Source organism: Suricata suricatta, chromosome 8, assembly GCF_006229205.1.
Source record: "Suricata suricatta isolate VVHF042 chromosome 8, meerkat_22Aug2017_6uvM2_HiC, whole genome shotgun sequence".
Taxonomy (NCBI): Eukaryota; Metazoa; Chordata; class Mammalia; order Carnivora; family Herpestidae; genus Suricata; species Suricata suricatta.
Window position 1 is genome coordinate 106,950,761 of NC_043707.1, and position 17,134 is coordinate 106,967,894.

Genomic DNA, 17,134 nt, shown 5'->3' on the forward strand with positions numbered 1-17,134 from the left:
GGTCCCCTGCCAGGTCTCTCCTGTTAGACCTATGAATGCAAACATATGGTTTCTGTCCTTCTCTGCCTGACTTATTTCACTTAGCATGACACCCTCGAGGTCCATCCACTTTGCTACAAATGGCCATATTTCATTCTTCCTCATTGCCATATAGTACTCCATTGTGTATGTATACCACATCTTCTTGATCCATTCATCAGGTGATAGACATTTAGGCTCTTTCCATGATTTGGCTATTGTAGAAAGTGCCGCTATGAACATTGGGGTACCTGTGCTCCTATGCATCAGCCCTTCTGTATCCCCTGGGTAAATCCCTATCAGTGCTATTGCTGGGTCATATGGGAGTTCTATCGATAGTTTTTTGAGGAGCCTCCACACTGTTTTCCAGAGCGGTGGCACCAGTTTACATTCCCACCAACAGTGTAGGAGAGTGCGTTTCTCCACACCCTCGCCAGCATCTATAGTCTCTTGATTTGTTCATTTTGGCGACTCTGACCGGTGTGAGGTGGTATCTCATTGTGGTTTTGGTTTGAATTTCCCTGATGATGAGTGACGCTGAGCATCATTTCATGTGCCTGTTGGCCATCTGGATGTCCTCTTTGGAGAAGTGTCTATTCAGGTCTTCTGCCCATTTCTTCACTGGATCATTCATTTTTCGTGTATGGAGTTTAGTGAGCTCCTTGTATATTCCATTATATAGACATATCATATCTTTTTTATCCATTCATCTGTCAATAGATACTTAGGTTGCTTCCACATTTTGGCTATTGTAAATAATGCCACCATAAACATAGGGGGTGCATGTATCTTTTTGAATTAGTGATTTTGTATTCTTTGGGTAAATACCCAGTAGTGTAATTACTGGATCACATGGTAGTTCTACTTCTATACTGCTTTCCACAGTGGCTGCACCAGTTTGCATTTCCACCAACAGTGCACAAGGGTTCCTTTCTTTTCACATCCTTGTCAACACTTGGGTTTTTTTTGTTTGTTTTTTGTTTTTGATTCTAGCCATTCTGACAGAAGTAAGGTCATATCTCATTGTGTTTTGATTTGCATTTCCCTGATGAGGAGTGATGTTGAGTATTTTTTCATGTGTCTGTTGGTCATCTGTATGTTATCCTTGGAGAAATGTCTGTTCATGTCTTCTGCCCATTTTTATTTATTTATTTATTTATTTATTTATTTATTTATTTTTAAATATTTTATTGTCAACTTGATTTCCATACAACACCCAGTGCTCTTCCCCACAAGTGCCCTCCTCCATCACCACCACCTCTTTTCCCCCCTCCCCCTTTCCCTTCAACCCTCAGTTCATTTTCAGCATTCAATAGTCTCTCAAGTTTTGCATCCCTCTCTCTGCCCATTTTTAATTAGATCATTTATTTTTTGGTGTTGAGTTTGTACGTTTTTTTTTAAATTTTTACAGATTTTGGATGTTAAGCACTTATGGGATATATCATTTGCAAATATCTTCTCCCATTCAGTAGCTTGTCTTTTAGTTTTGTTGATTATTCCCTTTGCTGTTCAGAAGCTTTTTATTTTTATGTAGTCCCAATGGTTTATTTTTGTTTCCCATGCCTCAGGAGACATATCTAGAAAAATGTTGCTATAGTTGACCTCAGAGAAATTACTGCCTGTGCTCTCTTCTAGGATTTTTATGGTTTCAGGCCTCACATCTCAATCTTGAGTTTATTTTTGTGGATGGTATAAGAAAGTGGTCTAGTTTCATTCTTTTGTTTGTAGCTCCCCAGTTTTCCCAGCACCATTTGTTGAAGACACTTTTTGTTTTTTTCCTTTTTTAAATGTTTACTTATTTTTGAGAGAGAGAGAGAGAGAGAGAGTGTGTGTGTGAGAGAGAGAGAGAGAGCACCAGCACTGGGGAGGGCAAAGAGAGAAGGAGACACAGAATCTGAAGCAGGTTCCAGGCTCCAAGCTGTCAGCACAGAGCCCAGTGTGGAGCTTGAACCCGTGGACTGGGAGATCATGACCTGACCCAAAGTGGAACGCTTAACCAACCAAGCCACCCAGGCACCCTGAGACTGTCTTTTTCACGGTGCATATACTTGCGTCCTTTGTCAAGGATTAAATGACCAGGGGTGCCTGGATGGCTCAGTCACTTAAGCATCTGACTCTTGATTTCAGCTCAGGGCGTGATCTCATGGTTCATAGGTTCAAACCCCATGTCAGGCTCCACACTGACAGTATGGAGCTTGCTTGAGATTCTGTCTCTGCCCCTCCCCTGCTTGCTCTCTCTCTCTCAAATTAAATAAATAAACTTAAAAATTCTCATGCATAAGCACTTTTAAAAAAAGATTGACCAGATAATCATAGATTTATTTCTGGGCTTTCTGTTCTGGTCCATTGATCTGTGTGTCTGTTTTTGTGCCAGTACCATACTGTTTTGATTATTACAGCTTTGTAGTATAACTGGAAATCCGGAATTATGATACCTCTATCTTTCTTTTTTTTTTTTCAGATTGCTTTGGCTATTTAGGGTCTTTTGTGGTTCCATACAAATTTTAGGATTATTGATCTGTGAAAAATGCTACATTTTGATAGGGATTGCATTAAATCTGTAGATTGCTTTGGGAACCCAAGATTGTTTTATGCAAATATTGAAAGGGAAGTAATTTAAGAGGGCTGAATCCCCAGCCTCCACTCTGGAAAGTCAGTAGAAGGTAAGAAATAGCAGTATAATCAGTAGATAGCTAGAGCTATGATGGTAAACAGAAGAAACAGCTAAAAGAGTGGAGAGTGGTTCCCTCTGGGGAATAGGATTAGCTGGTAGTATGGGGAGGGCAGGGGACTGTTATTTTTCATTATATGCTTATGTTAAGCTATCTAAGTATATAACTGATAAAAATTAAGTTAGGAGACTATTGCAGTAATCTAGAGAGAGCTGGTGGTGGCTTCAACTGTGGTAGCAATGAAGGTGGAGAGAAATAGTTGGATTCTGGATATTTCTGGATATTTTTGAAGTTTATTTATTTATTTTGAGAAACAGAGGGAGCAAGGCCAGGACGGGCAGAGAGAGAGAGAGAGAGAGAGAGAGAGAGAGAGAGAGGGAGGGAATCCCAAGCAGGCTCTGCACTGTCAGCATAGAGAGCCCAACACAAGGCTGGAACCCATAGACCGTGAGATCATGACCTGAGCCAAAACCAAGAGTCAGACATTTAACCAACTGAACCACCCAGGCACCCTTGGATATTTTTAAAAGTAGGGCCAATGGGACTTTCTAATGGATTGGGATATTAGCACAGGGGAAGGAGTCAAGGATGACTATGACTCTTAGGCTTTTGCCTTGAACAACTGAGAGAATTTGATTGCCAGTAACTACACTGGGGAAGGCTGCATGGGGAGCAGGTTTTGGGGATAAGACATCAGAAGTTATCAAATTGGTAGTTGGGTGTGGCTCAAGTCAGCTGAGCATCAGACTCTTGATTTCATCTCAGGTCATGATCCCACGGTTGTGGGATCAAGCCCCGCATCATGCTCTGTGCTGCACATGAAGCCTGCTTAAGATCTCTCTCCCTCTGCGCCTCTCCCTCTCTCACTCACTTACTCTTTCTAAAATAAAATATATTTTTTTAATTGGCAGTTGGATAAGTAAGTCTGGAATTCAGAGGAGAGGTTCAGGATGGTTGTGTCTCATGGTAGTTAGGAGACCTTTAGCAAATTATGTAACCTCTATAACCTCAGTTTTCTCATCTATAAAGAGTAATAATAGTACTATTATACCAGGTTGATGGGAGAATTAAATGAGATAAAGAACTTAACACAGTGCAAGGCACTAAATGTTAATTATAATTATTCTATTGTGGTTATTACTATAGTCATAATCATCTGAAATGTCATTTATTGAGGCTGTAGAATGTAAAGCTTAAGAGTTAAGAGTCCGGGGGCACCTGGATGGCTCAGCCGGTTGAGTGTCTGGCTTCGGCTCAGGTCATGATCTCGCAGTTTGTGGGTTTAAGCCCTGCGTCAAGCTCTGTGCTGACAGCTGGCTTAGAACCTGGAGCCTGTCTTCAGATTCTGTGTCTCCCTCTCTCTCTGATCCTCCACTGCTCATGCTGTCTGTCTTTCTCTCTCTCTCTCTCTCTCTCAGAAATAAAGAAAACATTAAAAAAATATTAAAAAAAAAAAAGAGTTATGAATCCAGCCCTGACTCTGCCATTTGCAAGTTGTGTGACATTGGGCAAGCCACTTAATCTCTCCTCAGTTTTCTTATCTGCAAAATGGAGATAATTATAGTACCTGTAACATAATGTTTTCATAAGGATTAAATGAGGTAATACCTGTGAAGTACTTAGAAAGGTGCCAGACACACTGTAAATGCTTGATAAATTTATCTATCATTATCATTATTTGTCTGTGAACTCCTTGAAGCAGGAACCATCACGTGTTTCTCTAGCACCCACTTACTCATCTTTGCCTGTCACTGTTCTTAGTATATATGTGATAAGTAGTAAAAATATATGTATATATTTTTAAGTGTTCTGTTTATCTGTAGAGGGCACAAACCTTGCACATACTGATTTTCTTGACAGTTACTTCTTAGATTGAATTATTCTCTTTCCTCTGTATATTTCTTTATTTTGGGAGAGAAGAAAGAAATAAGTCATGTGAGAGAGCTGTTTCAGAAGTATACTCACATAGATTAAAGTGTGTGTTTATATTTTGCTATTTGGATATGAGTTTATGAGTAATCTTATAATAAATAATAAGTTTGGGAAGGAGGAAGAAGGATTTTCAGTGCATGGGAAGACAATCTAGATACTTGGGTTTGTGGATACTAGTTTTCTTCTGAACTTCCAGGATTAAAAAACATTTAAAGTCACTGCATGTATATGTGTTAATAGTTCTGTCTTTGCCAGGAGATTTGGTATTTTGCTGCTTGCATGGCAGTTGTGAGCAGTATGTTTTAAGATTTTCTGTGGGTGCCTGGGTGGCTCAGTCGGTTAAGTGTCCGACTTTGGTTCAGGTCATGATCTCACAGTTCATGGGTCCAAGCCCCACGTCAGGCTCTGGGCTGACAGCTAGCTCAGAGCATGGAGCCTGCTTCAGACTCTGGGTCTCCTTCTCTCTCTGACCCTCCCCTGCTCATGCTGTCTCTCTCTCTCTCTCTCTCTCTCTCAAGAATAAATAAAATACTAAAAAAATTCAAAATTTCTGTGAATTAAAATACAGAATGAGTTTAAGTCTCAGTCTCAGTTTACTTTCAGCTATAAATCAAAATGGAGAATATTTGTTTTCCTCTCAGAAATCTAGGATGTTTTTGTGTTTACTAAACTGGTTTACTCTTTATAAGCAAGCAGATCTTATATTAACTTTTTAAGTACTTGTATTGTTTCACACACACACACACACACACACACACACACACACACACAAAGTAAAGTTAGACCATAAACTTCATTGGTCCTCTTGTTATTATATAGTGCTATTGACATGATCTAGTGATTATCAAGCAATGTTTATTTGCCTTTACCTATCTTAAAATCTGACTATAAAAACTGGACAAAAAAGAGAAAGCCAGACTGAACCAGCTCTGTTTAATGTCACTTGATGTGAGGCTTTAGTGGTTAATTCAGTTCAGCTGAGTTTTCTTTGAGTTCTCAAAGCTAGGACCTAGCACAACCAGTTTTCCATGATGTAATACCTCTAAAACACGTTTGAACTGCAGCAAGCCTTACTCAGAGATATTACTGCCTTTTTTATGGATCTAGATTCATAGCTCTTTTGGGACTTGAGATCTGAGCCATTGCCCTTTCTTCTCCTTTTTGGTTATTGGTAATTTTTTTCTGGTCTAACAGAGTGATGGTATCTTTGCTTTATTTGGGAGTAAAATGCAAAACAGTTCATTTCAGTGCCACATATTAGAGCTTAGTGGAATCTGGTGGAGTATGTCACAGAGCCTTTCTTTCAATTATGGGAAGAAATCAGATAAAAATATATCAAAACTTCTAGAAAAACCTTTTTTAAAGAAAAGTAAACCGATATCAGTAGGTTTCCAATGTAGGCCTTTTAGAAAGCATATTAATATGAAAATCATGCTCATATTTCAATATTATATTACAGGTTTTAATTAATTGTTAATTGTTTTTACCATAACTTTGAGTCAGACATTTTTCTGGTCTTTCCAGAAAGGTTGGAAGAATACCTACAACATGGATGTTGCTTTTTGCTCAAAGTTGACAATAGAAAAGCTGACTTGTCAAGCAAACCAGTTAGATTTTCATTGGTTTACAGATTGGCAGGGTTTTGTTTTTGTTTTTGAGAGACAAGGAGAGACAGAAACTTTTTTTTTTTTAATTTGAGAGAGAAAGAGAGAATAAACCTGAGCAGGGAAGAAGGGCAGAATGAGAAAGGCAGAGAATCTCAAGCAGGGTCCAAGCTCAGCGAGGAGCCCCACACGGGGCTTGCTTGATCCAACAAGCCTGAGACCATGACTCGAGCCAAAATCAAGAGTCAGATGTTCAACTGATCGAGTCACCCAGGTATTGTTAGTTATTATTTATGAATAAAAATGAAGTTATTATTGAATCATTGGCGTTTTTTCTTTCATGCCTGTTGTCACAGAGCAAAACATAAGTGGAGCCAAACATCCAGATTCCAGTACTTCTCCAACTTTTGTCAAGTCACTTAAATGTTCTGAACCTTATTTTCCTAGATGATAAAATGAAGGTAATACATATAAAACACCTACCACAGTTTCTTTGGTATATTCAATAGGTGTATTGTAAGTTAGTAATAAGTATTAATTTTCTAGACAGCTTTGATATAATGGCCACAGAACTCTTATTCTAGGCCCTGTTGTGTAGTATTGAGTAGGTCCAAAACTAACAGTAGTGTGTCAGTGTGTTTTGTGTGTCTGTGTGTGTGTGTGTGTGTGTGTGTGCGTGAATGTGGTGTTTTTGTTTTGTTTTTTTCAGAATGAAGACAGCTAGATATGTTTTAGACTGTTTGTCACACCTCTCCCTTACTCTTCTGCTGAGGTAATAAGCTTTTGAGGAGGGACAGTATTTAAACCTTAATGTTTAACACTGAAAGCAGAACTATGAGCTCAAAAAAATATTTGACTGATTGGAGGAAAATGCTACCAAGGAACTAATAATGTTATTTTCCTTGTGCTTGTTTAGGAGTCAAAGCCCAAAGTCTATTCTAGATCTGTGAACATTATAAAAAAAGATAGTGACCCATATTTTTAAAATTATGTATTTGTTTTCATTTCTTTTTTTTCCTTTCTTGTTGTTGTATCATTAGTCTTCTATGGCTGCTATAACAAATCACCTGGTGGCTTGAAACAACACAAATTCATTATCTAAAGTTCTATAGATCAGAAGTCTGATGTTGGTCTTACTAGTCTAAAATCAAGATGTTGAGAGGGCTGTGTTTCTTTCTGGAGGCTCTAGGGAAGAATTTGTTTCCTTACTTTTTTCAGTTTCTACTTGGCTTGTAACTCCTTCCCTCTTCAAAGCCAACAGTGACAGGCTGATTCTTTTTATATCATATCCCTCTAATACTAACATTTTGGCCTCCCTCTTACATCCTTTGGGGGCCATTATGATAACACTGCAAGGGTGATGACACTTGATAATCTAAAATAATCTCCCTATTTTAAAGTCAGCTGATTAGCAACCCTAATTCCATCTGCAACTTTAATCAATTACCCTTGCCATATAACATAACATATTCACAGGTTTTGAGGATTAGAACTTGGACATTTCTGGACATCTTCTGCCAATCATAATATCTCATTAGGAAAACATTTTTGAGCACATCCCCAGGTGCTTCTATTAACCCATGTTAAACATTACTAAAACTTATTTTCTCTTTTTTATATAAAAATAATATAGGTAATAGTGTGCCCGGGTAGCTCAGTTGGTTAAGCGTCCAACTTCAGGTCATGATCTCACAGTTCATGTGTTCGAGCTCTGCATCAGGCTTTATGCTGACAGCTGAGAGCCTGGAACCTCCTTCAGACTCTGTGTCTCCCTCTCTCTTTGTCCCTCAGCTGCTCACTCTCTGTCTCCTTCAAAAATAAACATTGAAAAATCTAAAAACTAATAATATAAGTTAAAAATTCTGATTTAATTCTAATTCTAATTTACTTTAATGGATAATCTTTCTCATATGCCATTTTGGAGATCCCTGGGTAATAGTAAGACTTAAATAAGATCCTGCTTTGGATTTAAGAAATTTAACTTTGGGGCACCTGGGTGGCTCAGTCGGTTAAGCCTCCGACTTCGGCTCAGGTCAGATCTCACGGTCGTGGGTTCGAGCCCCGCATCAGGCTCTGTGCTGACAGCTCACTCAGAGCCTGGAGCCTGCTTCCGGTTCTGTGTCTCCTTCTCTCTCTGCCCCTGCCCCTCTCATGCTCTGTCTCTCTCTGTATCAAAAATAAATAAAACATTAAAAAAAACAAACAAAAAAAGAAATTTAACTTTTAGGAGTGTCTGGGTGGCTCGGTCAGTGAAACATTTGACTTTGGCTCAGGTCATGAACTTGCAGTTAGAGGTTTGAGCCCCATGTCAGGTTCTGTGCTGACAGCTCAGAGCCTGGAGCCTGTTTCAGATTCTGTATCTTCCTCTCTGTCTCTGCTCCTCCCCTGCTCATGCTCTTTCTCTCTCTCTCTCTCTCAAAAATAAATAAATGTTAAAAAAAAGAAATTTAGCTTTTAATTGAATTCAGTAAATATCTACTAAATGCTAACTATGAACAAGGCAGTGTTTTAGGTATATATAGAGACATAAAACTACATGGTATATTTATTCTAGGCGGGCTAACTACTGTAAACCACATAAAATCTTATTGATTTAAAAGCATATTTTTTATTCATGTCCTAATTTAGTGCATGTTGGATGGAGTTAGGCGGGGAGATTTTTTTTTTTTAACCTAGGACAGGGCCTCAGATTCTTTCACTGGATCTTCTGTATCTGCTGACAGATGAAGAAGAAAAGTATAGAGGAGAGGATTGAGATTTCTATGCAATAGGCCTAGAAATTACATAATCATTTCTGCCCCTATACTACTTTCCAGAACTCAGTATTATAGTCTTAACTAACTTTTTTTTTTAATTTTTTTTTTAATGTTTTATTTATTTTTGATACAGAGAGAGACAGAGAATGAGGGGGGAGGGGCAGAGAGAGAAGGAGACACACAGAACCGGAAGCAGGCTCCAGGGTCTGAGCTAGCTGTCAGCACAGAACCTGACGCGGGGCTCGAACCCATGAATGTGAGATCTGACCTGAGCCGAAGTCGGAGGCTTAACTGACTGAGCCACCCAGGCGCCCCTAGTCTTAACTAACTTTATAGACACCAGGAAACTTCAGGAGGCAATTTAATGGCTAAATAACCATTCTTTTCCACACTTAAGATCCTTGCTCTCAAGAACCATCTAATTTAGTGGAGGAAGCAGACATAGATAAAACTTGATGTAGAAGGCAGGCCTGATAAGTGTTTATATAATGGAGTTTTAAATAGAGTAATATAAATGTATAGAGAAGAGAAAGATTACTTCAGAGTAGAAAGATTGAGGAAATGTTTGAAATTATGTCTCTGAGACAAATTATTACAGCCATTCTCGATCAAATGACTTGATTTGTGACAGTGCCTGGCACACTAAATGGAATATAAATGTTGGGTACTATTGTTAATTGTTATTATTTGGAGATGTTCTTGAACTAAGTTTATAAGAATTGGTAGAGCTTTGACAAGTGGATTCCAGGGGCACTTGGGTGGCTGAGTCAGTTGAGCGTCCAACTCTTGGTGTTGGCTCAGGTCATGATTTCAGTGCTATGGGATCAAGCCCACTAAAATACAGAGAATACAGGTGGGAGTAATAGGAGATAAGGTAAAAGAGATGTGGGTCAGATCGTTCAGATTTTGAATAACATGCTAAGGAATTTGGACTTTGATCAGGAGCTGTGAGCTGCCACAAAAAACTTTTTGGGTCGCCAGTAGCTTCTTAATGAAAGTCATCGTGTCTTTTTCCTTTTTTAATCCTTTTAATAACTGTATGGAGATGTAATATAACATTGTAATTAAGAGCACAGAACCCACTGCTTAGCTTTGATGCCTGGCCCAGCCACTTATTATTTGTACGGCCTTTATTTCCCTGAGCCTAAGTTTCTTTATCAATATGATTAGGAGGATAAAAGTATTACTTCATTGGATTATGACGAGGATTAAATGAATGTAATATAAAAACTATGTCTACATAGTAAGTGCTCTTTAAGAGTCAGTTGTTGGGGTGCCTGGGTGGCTCAGTTGGTTAAGTGTCTGATTCTTGATTTCAGCTCAGGTTGTGATCTCATGGTCATGGGATCAAGCCCCATCAGGCATGGCACTGGGTGTGGAGCCTGCTTAGGATTCTTTTCTCTCCTTCTCCCCTTCCCCTGCTCTCTCTGTCAGAAAAAAAGAGTGAGCTATTATCATAATCATATAATAATAATCATTACCAGTGCCTGGTAAATATCAGACATTCAGTAATTTTTGACTGGTCAGAATTTTGTGTTAAGTTTACCTAACAAGTGTTTATATACCATCAGATGACAGGCAAGAGAATTCATTTCATTTTATAAAACATAGTTAAAGGTAGGAAGTGGTGATGCTATAGGAGAGTGGTGTAGATGGAGTGCTTTCATAGTTCAGAAGCATGCTAGTTCAGAAGTACTTTCTACTTAAAGGGAGCCAGATATGTTTTGTGGGAAAGGAAGTATTTGAGCTTTGAGGATGAATAGAATCTAGCTATGTAGAAATGATGGGAGGAGCATTCTAGGAAATAGGAACAGCCCAAGAAAAGCATGGTGTATAAAATCATGGTAATGACACTATGGAAAATAGTAAACCATGCTACAGGGAAGCCTGAGGCAGATTAAGTCTCTGATCAAAGTCTAGTTTACCAGTAGTATCAGAGTTGGAAGTTTGCTTTTATGGTCTTACTAACTTTAGAGTGGGTGATCAGCTATCTTTTGTCAAGACTAAGCCTTGCTACTCAGTGTGTGGTCCATGGACCTAGCGGGATCAGAATTACCTGGGAGCTTATTAGAAATTAAGACTCTCAGCCCCCTGCTGCCCCAACCTGTAGAATCAGAGGCTGGAATTTACTTGAGTCCTAGGTGATTTGTTTCCACATTAAAATTTAGGAAGCACTGGTCTAAAAAACAAAAGCAACTCTTTTTTTCTTTTTAAATGTTTTTACTTATTTATTTAAAAATCTAATGTTTATTTATATTTGAGAGAGAGAGAGAGCGAGCAAGAGAGTGTGTGTGTGTGTGTGTGTGTGTGTGTGTGTGTGAGAGAGAGAGAGAGAGAGAGAGAATGTGGGGGAGGGGCAGAGAGAGAGGGAGACAATCTGAAGTAGGCTCTAGGCTCTGAGCTGTCAGCACAGAGCTGATGTGGGGCTGGAACTTATGAGCCATAAGATAATGATCTTAGCTGAAGTCAGACGCTTAACCGACTGAGCCACCCAGGTGCCCCTTTATTTATTTATTTTAATGTTTATTTTTTTTGGGAGACCTCATGCTTGGAGATAGGGCAGAGAGAGAGGGAGGAGTGGGGAGAGGAGGACAGAGGGTCCAAATCAGGCTCTGCAGTGTCAGCACAGAGCCTGGTATGGGTTTTGAACTCACAGTCCATAAGATCATCACCTGAGCTGAAGTCAGACACTTAATTGTCTGAGCCACCCAGGTGCCCCATTAAATGTTATTATTTATTTTTGAGAGAGATAGCCAGTACACATGTGTCAGGGTGGGAGAGGGGCAGAGAAAGAGGTGGACAGAGGATTGGAGGTGGGCTCTGCACTGTCAGCAGAGAGCTTAATGTGGGGCTTGAACGCATGAACCGAGAGATCATGACCTGAGCCAGTCAGATGCTCAGCCGACAGAGCCACCCAGGTATCCTGCTTCTTACTTCTTAACATGAGTGTATGTGTGTAATATGAAACTAAAAATAATAAATTTCAGTAATCACTTAGTCTCAAGCACCTGCATTAACAAAGTGCTCCCTTCCTGAACTAAGTTAATTCTAGCTGGCATGATTTTGGGTGATGGTAGTAGGGAGTAAGTTCAGAGTATAATTATTTTTCGGTCCAGTCTCATACCAAAAAAGATTTGAGGCTTCATCCACAACTTAGATTTTAATATAATTAGTAATACAAATTTCATTGAAAACTTACTGTTAATATTAAATGCTTTTCTGGCATACATCTCTTCTCTGTTAAGGATGAGAAATATTTCCCTTTAAAATATTTTTTAATGTTTATTTTTAAGAGAGAGACAGGGTGCACATGCATGTGTGATCAGGGGAGGGGCAGAGAGAGAGGGAAACACAGAATCTAAAGTAGGCTCCAGGCTCTGAGCTGTTAGCACAGAGCCTGACGCGGGGCTCAAACTCATGAACTTCCAGATCATGACCTGAGCTGAAGTTGAACACTTAACCAACTAAGCCACCCAGGTGCCCCAAGAAATATTTCCCTTTTAAAAGTATATTCTTTTTATAGCAACTGGAATGATGTACTCTGCTCAAGCCCTTCTTCCAATATAAAGCTAATGTCTGTCTGAGCTTGTGAGCTCTGTGAAACCGGTTTGGATGGGTGGGTGATAGAAAGGAAACGAGGTTGAAGAGGTCAGGCAGAAAAGTTTCACATAGAAGTAGAGTTGTGTGACACCACTGTGATGTGGTGATGTGAGTCGGGGGTGGGGAGGAAGGCAGGCAGAAGAAAACTTTCACATGAAGCCAGTGCCTGCCTGAATGTGCTGGCTGTGACATCTCTGTGGATGATGTGGTCATAGTGAATGGTGGGTTTGGGGGGAAGGGAAACAAGGGTGTAGCATACCCAAACCAGGTCTTTTCAGCTTTTAGGAGGCCCATGAGTTTATTTTTTATTTTAGTTTTTTGTTTCAAATTTTTATTTAAATTCTAGTTAACATATAGTATAATATTGCTCTCAGGAGTAGAATTTAGTGATTCATCTCTTATTTACAACACCCAGTGCTCATGATAATAAGTGCCCTTCTTAATATCCAATCATCCATTTAGCCCCTCCTACCCCCACTTCCCCTCCATCAACCCTCAGTTTGTTCTCTATAGTTAAGAGTCTCTTATGGTGGGGCGCCTCGGTGGCCCAGTCAATTAAGCATCCAACTACAGCTTAGGTCATGATCTCACAGTTCATGAGTTCAAATCAGGTCAGCCTTTGTGCTGACAGCTCAGAGCCTGGAGCCTGCTTCAGATTCTGTGTCTCCCTTACTTTCTGCCCCTCCCCCACTTGTGCTCTGTCTCTCTGTCTCAAAAATAAACATTAAAAAAAATAATAAAAGAGTCTCTTATGGTTTGGGGCTCCTGGGTGGCTCAGTTGGTTAAATGTGACTTCTGCTTAGGTCACGATCTTACATACAGCTCATGAGTTTGGACCCTGCATCAAGATCTCTGCGGACTGCACAGAGCCTGCTTTTTTATATATATATATATATAATGGAATATTACTTAATCATCAAAAAGAATGAAATCTTGCCATTTACAACAATGTAGATGGAGCTAGAGTATATTATGCTAAGCAAAATAAGTCAGAGAAAGACAAATATATATATATTTTCCATATCTTCTTTATCCAGTTATCAGTTGATGGACATTTGGGTTCTTTCTATAATTTGGCAGTTCTTGATAAGGCTGCTATAAGCATCAGGGTGCATGTGCCCCTTTGAACCAGTATTTTTGTATTCTTTGGGTAAATACCTAATAGTGCAATTGCTGGGTCATAGGGTAGTTCTATTTTTAACTTTTTCAGGAACCTCCATACTGTTTTCCAGAGGGGCTGTACCAATTTGCATTGCCACCAACAGCATAAGAGGGTTCCCCTTTCTTGGCATCGTCACCAAAATCGTTTTCTTGTGTTGTTAATTTTAGTCGTTCTGCCAGATGTGAGGTGGTATCTCGTCATGGTTTTGACTTATATTTCCTCATGATGAGTGATGTTGAGCATCTTTTCATGTGTCTATTGGCCATCTGGATGTCTTCTTTGAAAAAATGTCTGTTCATATCTTCTGCCCATTTCTTTGTTTTTGTATAAGTTTTTTTATTTTTGAGAGAGAGGGAGAGAGAGGATCCTAAACAGGCTCCACACTGTCAGTGCAGAGCCTGATGCAGGGCTCAAATTCACAAACCTTGAGATCATGATCTGAGCCAAAACCAAGAGTAGGACGTTCAACCGACTGAGCCCCTTTTCTGCCCTTAACTGGATTATTTATCTTTTGGGTGTTGAATTTGATAAGATATTTATGGGATTTTGGATGCTAACCCTTTATCAACTATGTCATTTGCAAATATCCTCTTCCATTCCACAGGCTGCCTTTTAGTTTTGTTGATTGTTTGCTTCACTGTGCAGAAGCATTTTATCTTGATCAAGTCTCAGTAGTTCATTTTTGCTTTTGCTTCCCTTGCTTCTGGAGATATGTCTAGTATGTAGCTATTGTTTCGCCTGTAGAATCCTATTGCCTAACTTCTATATAAATATTTGACTAAATAAAATAAATACCCCTTCGCTTTCCAGCCTTGTAACTGCCTCTGAATGTTCTTGCTGGTGTGCTTGGGTAGCTCAGTATGTTAAGCATCTGACTCTTGATCTCAGCTCAGGTCTTGATCTCAGGGTTGTGAGTAGGCTCTGCACTGGGCATGGAGCCTACAAAAAAATGTTCTTTTGTATAAAATAAATTTACATTGTGAAGCTAATTTGGTGATTATTGATTTTTCATTCAAGAAGTGTTTGTTTAGCATCTTATGCTCAAAGCATTATGTATCAGACACTATATGTAGAAAAAATTAGAAGAGATTTGTACACTTAAAAGGTTTTTTTTAATGTTTTATTTATTTTTGAGACAGAGAGAGACAGAACGTGAGCAGGGAGTTGCAGAGAGAGAGGGAGACACAGAATCAGAAGCAGGCTCCAGGCTCTGAGCCGTCAGCACAGAGCCTGACGCAGGGCTCGAACCCACGAATGCGAGATCATGACCTGAGCTGAAGTTGGAGGCTTAACTGACTGAACCACCCAGGTGCCCCAAGAGATCTGTATTCTTGAAAACCTTTCTTATATTCCGTTCTGGAGAAGGAATCAGAAATGTTAAAAGAAGAAGAATAGCTAATATGTTCTAGTCTTAGTATGTTCTGGGAGCCCAAGTTATGTCATTTCATTTTCACAATAATCATATGGACTAGGTAATAGTAATACTCCCATTTTGCAAATGAAGAAACTAAAATATGGGGTGGCCATCATGAAGTGGCAGAGCTAGGATTCAAATATAAGCAGTCTGATTCCAGACCCTGGACAACCTCAGTTAGGCTTATGAGCAGTCTTTCAAAGCAGAGTGAAAAGTATATGTAGCAGTACTGTTGGGATGAAGAGGGGCAGAGAGGATTAATGCTAAGTGAAGATATCCAGGAGATTGATATAGAGAAGATGAAATTTTAGCTGATCCTCTAAGGATTATTTTCAGTAAAATGAAATAAAATAAAGAGCTTAAACTTAAAGTTTATAGGTCATAAAAATCATTCATGCCATTCAACAAATCTTTTGTGCCAGATACTATCCTAGGTACTAGAAATGCAAAAGAATATAAAACTCTGAATCCTTCATAGTAAGAATGGTTACAAAAGAGTGATATTGGCAGAAGGCTGATTAAAATGAGTTTAGGAATGAATGAATGAAGGTTAAAGAAATGTAGTTAGTGAATGTAACCTATTGAAGTTTGGTAACAAATGAGGGGCACCTGAGTGGCTCAGTCAGTTAAACGTCCAACTCTTGATTTTGGCTGAAGTCATGATCTCATGGTTTATGGGATTGAGCCCTGGGTCGGGCTCTGCACTAAGAGTGAAGAGCCTGCTTGGGATTCTCTCTCCTTTTGTCTCTGCCCCTACCCACTTCCTCCCTCCCTCCCTTCCTCTCTCTCTCTCTCTTTCTCTCTCTCTCTCAAAAATAAATAAATTTCTTTTAAAAAGAAAGAATTTACCAGCCTGATATCAAAGTTAGAAAGACTACAACATTGTATGAGAACCCGGGAGACTTCAGAGGTATTGGATTATTTCTAATGCGTGAGTAGTTGAACAAGTTTTCTATGTCAGTTATATTCTTTCCACTTATTTAAAAAAATGTTTTTTATTTCATAGGTTCATGGGTGTGTGTGTACATCAAGGACAATTGCATGCACTTACAGAGGTAAGACGTAAGTAAACATATTGAAGTGACTTCTTTGCTGTAGTTTTCGCCATTTGTGGTTCCATACTAGTTGTTACTTGCATATGTTAGCAAAATGTGTATGCATTTATATTTATGCAAAAATGGCAGTGTTGACAATGCTTTCTTCTCTTGCATGGGGACAATGGCTATATCTCTTAATACTCTTTGGTTCTCTCATAATATTTGTGAGTAATCTGAGAATACAAGTACTCAAATGTTATATTGATTCTTGCTGCCTGGATGACCCCTTCCTAAGCTAAGAGATGACATCACCTGGCTGCAGACTCTTTCATGGCAACAAATTCCTAGACTATCAAGAAACATTTGGTGTCCTGATCTAGAATTCCACGATCACTGTTCTAGTGTCCTGAATGGTCTTATTACTCCTTGGAATCAGTTTACATCTTCAGTCTCATTTCATTCAGACTTCTGAATTTATAAGCAAATGAGTTATTTGTTAAAGAGAAAACAGTTTGATAAAAGATCAAACAAGACCTTTTAAGTTTAATGTATCAGGGAGAGAGAGGGATGCAAAACCTGAGAGACTACTGAATACGGAAAACGAACCGAGGGTTGAAGGGGGAGTGGGAGGGGGAAAATAGGTGGTGGTAATGGAGGAAGGCACTTGTGGGGAAGAGCACTGGGTATTATATGGAAACCAATTTGACAATAAACTATTTAAAAAAAAGAAAAAAATAAACATAAAAAAAAAGTTTAATGTATCAAAAAGGAATGCTCCGTAAGTATTTCTTTGACTTAGGAGACCTAACTTTGTCTTTCATTTGGTCATGAGTATCAAGGAAGTGGAAATCTTCAGTTTTTAAAGACAAAAATATAACCCTATGTATTATTAGTTAGTTATTGCTATGTAATGTCCAACCATAAAACCTCAAAAGAGTA

At 39.0% G+C, this 17,134-nt stretch overlaps 1 protein-coding gene across 1 annotated transcript in view; it reads left to right on the forward strand.

Annotated features, from left to right (window-relative positions):
- The window catches only part of TESK2 (testis associated actin remodelling kinase 2), a 100,782-nt gene that overhangs the window by 48,655 nt on the left and 34,993 nt on the right, over nucleotides 1-17,134 (forward strand). The window contains exon 3 of the mRNA XM_029946016.1: nucleotides 16,165-16,213. Coding sequence (XP_029801876.1) covers nucleotides 16,165-16,213 — 49 coding nt within the window. The remainder of the gene's footprint in view (nucleotides 1-16,164; nucleotides 16,214-17,134) is intronic.